At 31.8% G+C, this 13,332-nt stretch overlaps 3 protein-coding genes across 3 annotated transcripts in view; 2 read left to right on the forward strand and 1 right to left on the reverse strand.

Annotated features, from left to right (window-relative positions):
* The first annotated feature begins 1,369 nt into the window (after positions 1-1,369).
* On the forward strand, positions 1,370-3,979 carry LOC129889625 (uncharacterized). The gene is made up of 3 exons (XM_055965012.1): positions 1,370-1,666; positions 2,219-2,976; positions 3,463-3,979. Exons 1-3 carry the CDS (start codon positions 1,379-1,381, stop codon positions 3,977-3,979), a joined length of 1,563 nt encoding a protein of 520 aa, XP_055820987.1. The 5' UTR covers positions 1,370-1,378.
* A 2,212-nt stretch (positions 3,980-6,191) lies between these two features.
* Positions 6,192-8,452, forward strand: LOC129889631 (probable carbohydrate esterase At4g34215). Its single transcript, XM_055965026.1, has 3 exons — positions 6,192-6,851; positions 7,398-7,589; positions 8,254-8,452. The coding sequence occupies exons 1-3, from the start codon at positions 6,210-6,212 to the stop codon at positions 8,266-8,268; spliced, it is 849 nt and encodes a 282-aa protein (XP_055821001.1). The 5' UTR covers positions 6,192-6,209; the 3' UTR covers positions 8,269-8,452.
* A 3,346-nt stretch (positions 8,453-11,798) lies between these two features.
* Positions 11,799-13,332, reverse strand: part of LOC129894803 (signal peptidase complex-like protein DTM1) — a 1,541-nt gene continuing 7 nt past the window's right edge. The window contains exons 1-2 of the mRNA XM_055970438.1: positions 12,901-13,332; positions 11,799-11,938 (exon numbers count right to left, since the gene is read on the reverse strand). The exon at positions 12,901-13,332 is cut by the window's right edge and continues 7 nt beyond it. Of these exons, the coding sequence (XP_055826413.1) occupies positions 11,848-11,938; positions 12,901-13,136 (327 nt within the window). The 5' untranslated portion in view covers positions 13,137-13,332 and the 3' untranslated portion in view covers positions 11,799-11,847. The remainder of the gene's footprint in view (positions 11,939-12,900) is intronic.

The raw sequence follows: 13,332 nt of genomic DNA on the forward strand, positions 1-13,332 counted from the left end.
CATATTGTAGTGCCTAGATATTTTCAGGATTTCAGACGTGGAAACTGTGTAAGTGAGAACCAGAAGGGTTGGTATAGGAGCTAGTGACTAGCCCAGACCTTGGAAGGAGAGAGCTAAGTCCGAGATAGTTACCAACCTTGTTATGGTAGACTATGTGATCGAAGGATTATGTTGTGGTAGCGAAAACTTGTATAAAGTGTGATAGAAGGGTTAGGCCTTGATCTATTTTAGAGTTGGCAATGGACCAAAGAGAAGAGATGAGTATTAGGCTTGAATGACGGTGATGAGAAAACTAGATATGATAGAATTTTGTACTTAAATGGTGTAGTTTTCTTACGCTTGCTTACTCTTGTTAATTGTTCTATATTATGCGATAGTATCAGATTGACTAATGATGCCTATCAGTACTTGTTGTTTGTACTAATACTTCTCTTGCTATGTCACTTAGTATAGTCTGGTTACAGGGTCAGTGATGTTTCATAGGTGAAGACGACGATGATGTCCGACAACTTCTACTCTTCCTTCATTAGGGTCAGAGTTGTAAATTATTTTTATTTATAAATTGTACTCTTAGATGCTCTTGTACCTGTTTAGATTAGTTTCTTGATAGGATTTTTAGTGTATTTTCATAACTATTTTAATTAATAAAGAGATTTCTTTCGTTTTGTTAACTTCTGCATAGACTTGATTTCAAAATTGGCGTAAGGGTTCTCCTATCTAGGTATTAGAGTAGGTGTCCGCACGATTCGGTGGGTTGGGTCATGACATAATCATAAGGCCTGCATACACTCTATCCTCCCCAGATCCTACTTTGTGGGATTTCATTGGGTATTTGAGTATGTTGTTGTTGTTGTAACAACCATACTAGAAGTACTACAAGTTGTAACTTTTCTAAAGTCAATTTGATTTAAAAAATTACATTTTAAAATATTGATCAAAGTTTAAATAATTTGACTTTCAAGAAGCAAAACATAACAACTAATTTGAGACAAAAGGGGTAACATTTAAGCCCAAAAAATTCAAATAGGCAACTTCATTTAGAAGGAAAATTGAATAGTGGAATCAATTCCATGGAAAGTAGAAGAGTAATTAAGGATCCGATATTGCATGCTAGAATGGAGGCAATCTTGTTTTGTCCTAGTCAATTGGGACTTAGTCTTTTTTCCCTAACCATCATTTTTCAACTACCTTTTAATCTAGTCTCAAATTTCTGACCCTATTCTCTTTGAACACTAAAAGAAAAATGATTTGTTTTCGAAAATAGTTGTAAGATTTTCTTTCATTTTTTTTTAATAAAATAATTTTGCTTTTTTTTTTGTTTTGTTTTGTTTTTGTTTTTCATGAATGTATAGAGTCTAGAAAGAAAATCAATAAAAAGATGAAGGTAGAAACACTTACTCTTGTGTTAGTAAATTTAGCAGGTATTATGGAAAAAGCAGATGAGTCATTGTTACCAGGAGTCTATAAAGAAGTTGGAGATGCACTCCACACGGACCCAACCGGTTTAGGTTCGCTCACCCTCTTCCGGTCCATGGTCCAGTCCGCGTGCTATCCTATCGCGGCTTATCTAGCTGCACGCCACAACCGGGCTCATGTTATTGCCTATGGTGCATTTTTATGGGCTGCAGCTACATTTCTCGTCTCTTTCTCCACCACCTTCTTTCAAGTAGAGTGCTATTATTTCCTGTGTTAGTTTATGTGACACACTTATTCTATTTTGGAGTCTGGACATACCAAAATGTTAGATCTCATTCTATTTTTTTTTAATACAAACATCACGTAAAATCAAATCGGAGGAAGTATAAGTTATTGTAATTTTTAAAGTTGAGTGTGTCTAAATTGTAGTAAAACAGAGGAGGTGGTTAAATTGGTTATGTATGTTTTGCCAATAACAGTATGATGTTGTTAGGTCTAACTGATTTTGTCCAACAATCTAGATACTTGTATGAATTGACAAAGCTAGGGGCGCGAGGGGGTTCAAAGCTCCCTTTGTATGAAAGTTACACTGTATATATAAGGTCAAAGTTAATTAACGTATCTATAATAGACATTGAAATTCCTTAGTTTTTTCGTGTGTTTACTTCTATATATTTTGAATTCCCTTAATGAAAATCCTAGCTTTACTACTGTGTGTATGCATATAGTTGTAGGAAAATTAAGCAATTTACGACACTCTATCAATGGCACCCTCAAGTTACATCTTTTTTCTGTTGGTAAGTTGGCAGTGTCAAGAGCTTTGAATGGGATTGGACTAGCTATAGTTTCCCCTGCTATTCAATCACTAGTAGCTGACTCTTGTGATGAAAGCAACCGCGGCATGGCATTTGGATGGCTGCAATTCACTAGCAACATTGGTTCACTTGTTGGTGGATATGTTTCCTTATTGATAGCTCCTATCACATTCATGAGAATCCCTGGATGGAGACTTTCTTTTCATCTTGTTGGTTTGATCAGTGTTGTTGTTGGCATTCTAGTTCGTTTATTCGCGACTGATCCTCATTTCCCTGATGATAATTTGAGAGGTAGTGGTAAAGTTCATGGAAATTCCTATTCCTTTATATCAGAAGTTCAAGGTCTACTTCAAGAAGCAAAATCAGTCGTAAAGATTCCGTCTTTTCAGATTATTGTAGCTCAAGGTGTTATGGGATCTTTCCCTTGGTCAGCTTTGTCATTTGCTCCAATGTGGTTAGAACTTACTGGATTTACTCATGTGGAGACTGCTATTCTTCTTAGCTTGTTTGTGGTTGGTGATTCCATTGGGAGTTTGTTTGGAGGCAGGATGGGAGACATTTTATCGCGGAGTTTACCCAATAGTGGCAGGATAATTTTGGCACAAATAAGCTCAGGAACAGCTATTCCACTTGCAGCAATTCTTCTGCTTTCTTTGCCTGATGATCCCTCATCAATTTTCATGCATGGTTTGGTCTTGTTTGTGTCTGGATTTTTCATTTCTTGGACTGCACCAGCTACAAACAAGTAAATGATCATTAACTTTACTCTGTTTTTTAAAGTGTTCATTAACTTTACAAGTTAGTTTAACATCTTAAAAAATTGGCATAAATAAACAGACACTCAAACATAGCCTCGGCTGACAAGTAAACACTCCATCTTGAGTATGCACATCTAAACACCTCAAATCGTCTCTATTGTGTTAGTTGAGTACTCCAACTTACAAAATGATCATCTAGACACCTTTGAAAATTGATGTGATAAGTCAACGTTGGATGTCCACGAGACAGAGTTGGGATGGATTGGAGTGTTTAATTATCAGTTAAGGCAGTTAAGGCGTTTAGATGTGCACTCTCAAAGTTGGAGTGCTTACTTACCAGCTGAGACCAAGTTTGAGTGGTTGTTTATGTATTAGGCCTAAAAACTTTTATTACAAAGAAATACTACTTCTTTGTCCACTTGTTGCATTTATCATGTAAAAACTGCAGAGAGTACTAAAAGAGACACCAACAGTCCAATATTTGCAGAGATAGTACACAAGAAGGCGCGAACAAGTGTGTATGCTCTGGACCGATCTTTTGAATCCGTATTATCATCATTTGCTCCTCCAGTTGTTGGACTACTGGCTCAGGATGTTTATGGTTATATGCCAGTTCCTCCAGGTGCTGATAGTATTTCTACAGATAGAGAAAATGCTACGTCTTTGGCTAAGGCGTTGTTCACTGCAATAGGAACTCCAATGGCACTATGTTGTGTTATTTACTCTTTTCTTTATTGCACCTATCCAAGGGATAAGGAAAAGGCTCAAATGGAAGCTCTGATCGAATCCGAGATGCAACTCTTAGCCTTGGATCCTTCATCTCTTAGCGGACAATATTCACTAGTTAGGTCATCCGAAAACCAAGAGAGTTATCACGATGAAAAACCTGTAGATGAAATGGATTTCAGTGAGGATGGACTTGATTTTGAAGATGATGATGACAAGACATTAATCTATCGTCGTCCAATGATTTCCAAATTTGCTGAATAGCAAGTTACTCAAGTGAGTAATAGACCTGATGCAACTGACAGATAAGCTGAAGTTAATAGCAGGTCTAATTCCGCGATAAAAGACTATGTTTCCATAATAAATAGCAAAGACTAGAATGACAATTCAATTAACATATGGACAACCAGAATGCAGGACATAGCATGCAATACAGGACATAAGTTTTTTTTTTGCATAACAAGAATTATCACATTGTAACAAATATATTATTAGAGGAACTTAGCTTTCTGAAGGTCCAAGAATGTATCAATACTCACCAGAAAATATGAAGTTATTAAGAAATCTTCTTTTGCCTCTCAACTAACGCATTTTTTGTCACATATCAAAGAAGCATATCAAGATTAACAGAATAGGACATTGAAATATTAAGATGTACTCTTTCTCTTTCTGGTGTTGTAGTCCTTGCCATTTGACATGTACTTCCGGTTCTGGTCGGTACTTGAAACAATTTTGTCTTTTTCATATTACTATATCTCTAGAATTCCGTGGGAAGATTTAATCAATCACATAATTTGGGCTCCAAGAATATGGTGCCCTTGGGGCTTTTACTTTTTTCTTTCTTTTGTTTCCGTATAGATTCTTGAAATGCTGGATGTTTTAGAGCTAATTTAATATGAATATTAGCATATACTCTCTCGGTCTCATATTATGTGACACCTTTTTCTTTTTATTCCGTTCCAAGAAATGTCATTTTACTATAATTAAAAATAATTTAATATTAAAATTCTTCTTTTACCCTTAATAAAATAATTTACCACCACATAAATATTTAAGGATTGTTTTAGATCATACGTTTTAAAAATCTTTTTTTTTCTTAATATTATATCAAATCAAATGATTTCACATAAAATAAAATGATGAGAGTATTTTTTAAAGTTTTTTAACAGATATCTAATATCTATATTGGGATATGATAAATACGGGTATATGCCGAAAAGCTCGAGGGTAAAGCATACCCTAAAGTTGTGTCTATACCCAAGGCAGATATAGCATTGTCACAAAAAAATAAATTGTACCACTACATTTTAATACCGTCCATTTGGGTTTTAAAATGTGAACAGGAAATTAAAAAGAAACACTTATGCATCATTTTCAAAACAAAATAAGTGTAATTAGTTAAACTAGTTAAAGTTTTGTAATTTGAATTGCCGTTATCACAGAGATGTTTTTTCGTTTTATCCTATGAGGAAGTAACCAAAATCTTTACTATAAGTGTTGTATGATTTGCTTCATCATTTGAATTCGTTGGAGTTCTATAATTTACATTGCCTCTATTACAAAAATATTTTTCCGTTCTATCCAATGATTGAGCAACCCAAATTCCTGACAGCAATAAAAAGATTATAATTCTTTAAGGACACACAAAAAATTTATGACTTTAATTTTTTTTTTTGTTTCTTATACTTTTCTGATTTACTGTTTTGAATTCTAATAGATAACACCCTCTTGCCTCTCAACTTAAGAGAGACCATAACTAGTACCTCTGAATCAAAAATAACTTTACAAAATATTAAATCATAAGAATTTATTAACTTAAAATGCAAAGTAAGACATTCAAATTGTTATACAAAATAAAAGAATGGAAAAAAGAGAAACTGAGGGAAAAGAATTAAAGTTGACATCCTAATAAAGAGGAGAAAGAAGAAACTAACTAGGAATCTACCACCAACATGGATTGTAGTGCAGTGATGAAATTACTTTATCCTTAATGAGGTCTCGAGTTTGAATTCTTGACATGAAGAAAAATTTGTTGGAAACATCACCCTCGAAATTGACCATGCAGTGTGAGATCTGAATTTAGTCGAAGCTCTAATGTGGACTCCCGACACTGAATGAAAAATAAAAAAAATGGAACCTACCGATAACTGGCACCTGCCTATCCAACCTATGCACATGTGCATCAATCGTTAGAAGAACATATTTTTATTTACTTAATTATATTTTCAATATGCACATCAAAAAACTCTACCTTTAAAACATGCACAGCTAAAAAGATTTTGTCTTGTAGTATTATTCCACCGTTGTACCTTATAAACTAGTCTTAAATAAAAATAGTGGCAAGTGGAATAATAATAATAATAATAATACCGTATTAATTAACAAAGAAATCAATCATTTTGCTTATTTAATGTACTAATTAATTAACAACCCCTACTTTCCTCGGAGTTTCTCTTGTCTATAAGAAAGACTTTAATTTCTAAAATATTGATCCATGCTCTACAAAAAAAAAAAAATGTTCCCCCTTTTGTTGCTGATGCTTTTGTCACATTCGCAATGGATAGCCACCGCAAATGTAACAAAAGGTTGTAATTCAATAATCAAGAACATTTTCATTTTATCTGGACAAAGCAACATGTCAGGCCGTGGCGGAGTCTTTAATCAGACCAGTCCATCAGGTACGGTTAATTTAACTTGGGATAGAGTTGTTCCGCCTGAATGTCAGCCCAATTCATCAGTCCTCCGGCTTAGCAGAGAACTTACATGGGTTGAAGCTCAAGAGCCGTTGCACAAAGACATAGATGTGAACAAAACATGTGGGATTGGGCCGGGTATGTCATTTGCTAATAAACTCAAAATGGATGAGCCGAATATTGGATTGATTGGGTTGGTCCCGTGCGCAATTGGAGGGACAAATATTACTCAATGGGTGCGCGGTGGATGGCTTTATAACGAAATGATAAGGAGGACTAAGGTCGCGTTGCAAGGTGGAGGGACGATAAGAGGGATGCTGTGGTACCAAGGGGAAAGTGATGCAATTGATTTTGAGGATGCTAAATTGTATAAAGGTAGATTGAAGAAATTTTTCAAAAATGTTCGTATGGATTTAGAGCTACCTACACTCCCTATTGTTCAGGTACTAAAATGATATATATATATGATTTTTTAATATGTTTAAAAGGATTGTTTCTTTTTAGTATTTAGTAGGCTTTTATTTCCAATAATCTTATTTTGGCCAAAACAATACTTTCTTTGATATGGCAGACAATACTATTCAAAGGATATATATTTTTGTATATTATATCTATTCTCAATTTAGGACTATATGATTCAAAAGAGCTATCATTTGATCATAGATTTTGGATCAAATTTTGAAAATTTATCTTCAAATATATGTTTGACCATGAAATTTCATCGAATTTGAAAATTTGTTCTTCAAATATCTTTTCAAGTTCCCAAAGCTACCTGAGGTTTTTGGAGAAATTTCACTTTCATTCAGAAAACTTCATTTTTTTTCAAGTAAAATGCATGTCCAAACACAATTTCAAGATCCAAAAATCACAATTTCAAAAACTCAAATTTTTAAATTTCCACTTCAAAAGCAAACGTCATGTACAGTCAAATTAAAACACATAAAAATATGAAGATTTTGAGTAATTTTTGTTGGTTATTATGGGTGTAGGTGGCATTGGCTACAGCACCAGGGCCATATATGGAAGTGATCAGGAAAGCTCAGCTGGGGATTAATCTTCCAAATGTGAGATGTGTAGATGCTAAAGGGCTTCCAATTGGCCCAGATTTCTTGCACCTTACAACTCCAGCACAAGTCCAGCTTGGGAAGATGTTGGCTCATGCCTTCCTTCAAACTCAAAAGGTGTGCCCAAAAGATTACTACTCCCTTCGTTTTAATTTATTTATTTGATTTGACTTTACACGAAATTTAAAAAGTAAAGAAATTTTTTAATTAAAGATATGTAAAATGTATCAAAATGTCATTTGATTCTGTGATCTTAAACAAGAAACATGAAATTAATGAGTTATATATATATATATAAAAAACAGGTCTAAAAGGAAATAATAAGATAGTATTTAGCTGTAAAAAAGGTATTTTTCACTTTACCAAAATTACACTTATCGTTAAGAGTTTCTTGTTGCCGTTGTAAGTCCCTCTGTCTCAAAGTAAGTATCATTTATTTTCTTTTGGGAGTCGATCGAACTAATCTTCAAAATTAATTTTGATTAGAATCATTTAATATTTTAAAATCAAAATGATTAGCCAAAAATTATACGAAATATCATAATTTGCAATTTTTCTCATGTCAATATGATAAAAAATATTTATAAAATTTAAAAATATTGATCAAAATTACATAAATTTGTATCTCGAGAAATAAAAAAAATGACATATAATTTGGGACGACGGATGAATTAGTGTAAGAAAAGTTCATGTACACGAGTTGAACTTTTACATATAATTTAGATCATCATTTCATGCATTTACTTTGTAATTGATGTTATATTGGATTTTAATCTGGCAGGAAAATCCTAATTAATGAGGCCTAAGGTTGAAGGCTCATGTGCTTTAAATTCGACAGATGCAATACAGCCACCAAAACTTTTGTGGTAAGTAAATAGTGGCTCACTTTGGACAAAATGTCATCCTAATTAATCACTAGTTTTTCTTTTTGGAAAGAAGAAAAAATGTCATGTCCTTTTTTATTCTCGATATGCTATGGTATTCGGAGCGGGTAGAAACAGTTTGTATCGCAACAGAGCAACAACCTCGTTCAAATTTGATCTAATTTGATAATTTATCTGATAATTTTACGATGTAAAAAATTATATTATATATATTTAAAATTAAAAAAAATATTTTAAATATATTATAATAATTGTGTTGCTAAAAAACTTAGGTCAAGTTTACTAATATTTGTGTCATTCTAAAGGTTTCATTAGACACAAAATAGAAAGTTTGAGTTAAATTAGTTTAGTTGTTGTCAAAAAAAAGGAAGTTAAATTAGTTTTAGATTTAGAAAAATACGTTCTTTTTTTGAACTAACCAACAAAGAAATAGTATATTAATCATTCTTTTTGAATAAGATAGAATATCAGTTTTTCCATTTTACTTCTGAGATTTTAGCGGAGAATATACTTTATTTATGTTGAGAAAATAAATAGACTCCAGTCCCCATTGGCCATTGCACCACGAAGTCAGCCTACTTAATGCATGACCACATAACCATGATAAAAAAATAGATGTTATTTGATCATTTTTTTTTTCCTACTTGGTATTTAGAGTCTGCATTGGAGTCTCGAGTAAATTTGGATCTCATACTGTAGGGTTAATTCGGAGGTGATACTCTCAATAAGATTTTTTCCATATTCAGAACTCGAATTCGAGACTTTTGATTAAGGATGAAGTAATTCATCACTGCACCACAACCTATGTTGGTGTTATTTAGCAGTATTTAAATACATGTTATGCCCATATGTCCCTCTCCCTTGTCTATGTATCCAGAGTGACAGAAAAAGTGGTTTAGCGTTTGGCCCCAAGTTTCTAAATATTCTTGACAAGTAATTTTTAGGTGAAGTTTTGATAAAGTTTCACCATGCGTTTGGCCACAATTTTTTTCAAGAATATTTGTCTGTTTCAAAAACTATTATTTTGTACTCATAAGTTTTAAAAATTATTAAAAATACTCATAAATAGGGTTGTTCACAGTTTTGGTTAAAACCAAAACCAAACCGAAAATTTAACCAAATCGAATAAAAAAACCGACATTCAGTTTGGTTTGGTTTGGTTTGGTTTTAAATTTAAATAACCGATAATATTTGGTTTGGTTATGGTTATAGAAAAAAATAATTGAATAAATAACCGAACCAAACCGATAATTATATACTTAAAATTTATAATTATTTATATGTATAATAGTAGTTTTTCATAAATAATTAAAAATATTTTATATATTTTAATTATTAATTTAATATTAATATACTTGTTTTTAAGGCCCAACAATCCAAACTCAACTCTCAAGCCCAATTATAAATTCTAATAAACACTAAACAACGGTCCAAGTCCAACAATCCAAGCCCATTAGCCCAACTCTCAAGCCCAATTCTAAATCCTAAATTCTAAATCCTAAATTTCTAATAAGCACTAAGCACTTGAGCAACAGGCAGCAACATAAAGTAAAAGTTAAAACTTTAAAACCCTAGTATCTGTTTTCCTTTTACATTTTTGTTCCTCCCACGTTGGTTTCTCACAAAGTCACAGACTCACAGTCATAGACTAACAGTGAAGGCTCAAGAACAACCTCAACTCCTCAACCCCAAGTATAAGATTGTCAAATTTTGAGAAGGTTTGTAAGGAGTTTTTCAAATTTTAAATTGATTTTAAGTTGTTTTCTTTTTTTCCGAATGTTTAAGTTGTTTCCTTTTCTGTTTTGAACCTCTGTGGGTCGTGAGGAAAAAAGAGCTTCATAAGAATTTGAAGAATGTAGAGAGAGAATATTTGAATTATCTCGGCTAGTCATAAACTGAATAACCGAATCACCGAATCAAACCGAACCAAACCGACAATAACCAAACCCGTGGTTATTATTTTACTTGGTTTGGTTATGGTTTTAGACATTTAATAACCGATTAAATTGGTTTGGTTATGGTTTTAATCAATAACCGACCCAAACCGAACCATGAACACCCCTACTCATAAATTTATGTTATCATTTTATAATGAATGTGTTCCGTTAAAAAAAACTTATAACATAATTGATAACAATCAACAACAACAAAATAACAATATGGGTAAGAGTAATACATTAATCAAATTAAACTATTCTTTTCCAGAGGAGGTAATTACAAACTATTCTTTTATAAAATCTTTTCACATTCTACGAACAATCTCTTCCCGACAATAAATGATGGACGTTTTTATAAAATATAAAAGTTTGGAAATTTGGGATATTTGCCAAATATATTTGCCAAGTAATGACAAATTATATGGACAAACACTAGCTTCCAAGTGTTTTTCAAGTTTTTTCAAAAACCTATTTTGGGCCAAACGATACTTTAAGTGAGAGATGCTATATATAATATTAGGATGGGAATTACCTCCCTTGGTTCACTTGTCATATTTCGCTTCATCATAATTAATTTAATTAATTTTAGAATCTAAATTGAATTAGATTAATTCAATATTTTAAATTTAAATGTTTGGAAATTATTTAAAAATTCTATAAGTTGCAATCATCTTGATCATATTAAAATGATGGGAAAAAATACACTTTAAAATATTAATCAAAGTCCATATAATTTGATTCTCGAAAAATGAAACATGATAAATAAAAGTGAACGGAGGAAATAAGATATTATTTCCCTAAACCGATTCCAGATATATGAATCATCTTATGACAAATTGTTGAATTCACCATAAGCTCATGACACTTAGAGCCCGTTTGGATGACCAACTTAAAGCCCTTTTTCATTTTTTGGACGTGTTTGCCTAATGCTGACTTTAAGCCAGAAAGTTCTTAAAGTCAGTCAAAAATGAAAAGTTAGGATTCCTAACTTTTTTTTCCAAAGTGCTTAAAGTCATTTTCTTTGACTATGGAAATTACTTTTATATCCCTTATATCTTAACTAAATTCTCAAACTACCTTTTTTATTCTTTTAACCCTAAAATTCACATCATAAGCACTTTTATCCAAACACTCAACTGCTTATTTATAAAAATAACTTTCAGCACTTCAAAATTCTAAAAGCACTTCATACATAAAAGTTACTTTTTTTAAGCCCATCCAAACGGGCTCTTATTCTTGTGCAAATCTGATCTAAATTAATTGACCTAATAAATATGAGTATTTATGAATAAATATAAAAAATTAATATAAATTTTAATTAAACATGTCGAAAATTACTTAATCCGTGGATATATATATATATATATATATATATATAAAGGGAAAATCCCTCTCTTTTATTTTTATTTGCAGACTCTAAATTTACAGATGTTTAAAAAACACCCCCCCCCCCCCCCCCAAAAAAAAAAAAAAAAAAAACAGAAAAACAAATTTATATGAGTGCATTGTCATACTTACTAATTAAAAAGGAAAAGAAATTGTGGCATAGTGAATTTATTGAGCGGATATAAATATACACCACTTGTATAGACCAAACCCATAAACAATCATGAAGATAGCCATTCTCACTGGATAGAATCTGAACCTACAAACAAAAACAATATGGAGTTTAGGACGTGTCAAAAGCCACAACTTAAATACTTTTACACACTTTTCGAGATGAGTATTTCCGCCATTTCTATTTATACATCGTCTTTACTAAAAATAGATGGTTCTTAATACTATCTTTATCTCATATTAGATGAATATCTTACTAAAAATATTTATTGCATATTATTTGATCACTTACTAAATCAAGATAAAATTAATTAAATTTTTTCTATTTTATCTCTACAATTAATATAACATTTTGAATGTAAATAATTCTCAGTATTAGTTATTTTTATACTCTATGTATATTACATTGATATAAACAAAGGGCAAAATGGTAAAATCTTCCAATGTATTAATGATTTTTTAATCTCCGTGTAAAGTTGGAAGTGCTCATCTACTATGGGACGGATGTAGTATTTGTCATTTCACAAAATCGATGCATAAATGACACTATTCTTCCTATTTTACCCTTGTGAGTTATTAGCGTTGAAAATATACATTTGACCAACATGAAAAAACTAAGTAAATAATTTATGGCCATTGATCAAATTAATTAATCAAAACAAATTAATTCAAAAAAATAAAATCATTTACACCTTTGAGTGTATATAAATTAAACTCTAATTATTTGACATTTTATTCTAAGTTACACAAAGTACTTTTCCTAGTAGAAGGCCAAACCACAGAACTATAATTTGCTAGCATGTACAATATTCTTAGCCCTTTATTAGTAAAGAGAAGAAATGAGTTTTAAATTATATGCACACTATATAATAATATACTATTAATCTACACAATCCGAAAATTAACATTGACATATAACAATAAGTATTATTATTAACAACTATCCTAAGTAAGTCCGATATAATAACATGTTATAGTAAGATATGGATAGAAAATTATTTATATCATCAACATATATAACTTAAATGTAAAACGAAGATTTTTAATCACCTGACCGATCTGCAAGACTCGACGGTAAAGTCATCCACCTTGAGAGGGGTGCACCATTGCGAGACACTTTGATCAAAGGACTCCCAATCAGGTAAAAACACACCAAGGATCCCTAACATACCAATAACATAAGTGACAATCATTTTGTTTAAAGATTGAGTGTACAAACCTATCAATACTATGACTATAGCCAAACAGGCCACTGATAATTGGAAATTTTTCTCGACGTTTCTCATGGAATTTCTAATGTAACACGTTTCCTCCAAGTTATATGATCAACGAGATCAGTCAGCTAGAGAATTACTTCACACAAAATTAAGTTGCTAATATTTCCCTAATTAGGTGAGGAAAACCAAAAGTGGGGAGAAGAAGCTAGAAGGTGTGGCCTTTACATTGAGAGATAAAAACAGATTTAATTTTTTCCATTATAGC

The sequence above is a fragment of the Solanum dulcamara genome, chromosome 1 (assembly GCF_947179165.1).
Source record: "Solanum dulcamara chromosome 1, daSolDulc1.2, whole genome shotgun sequence".
Classification (NCBI taxonomy): Eukaryota; Viridiplantae; Streptophyta; class Magnoliopsida; order Solanales; family Solanaceae; genus Solanum; species Solanum dulcamara.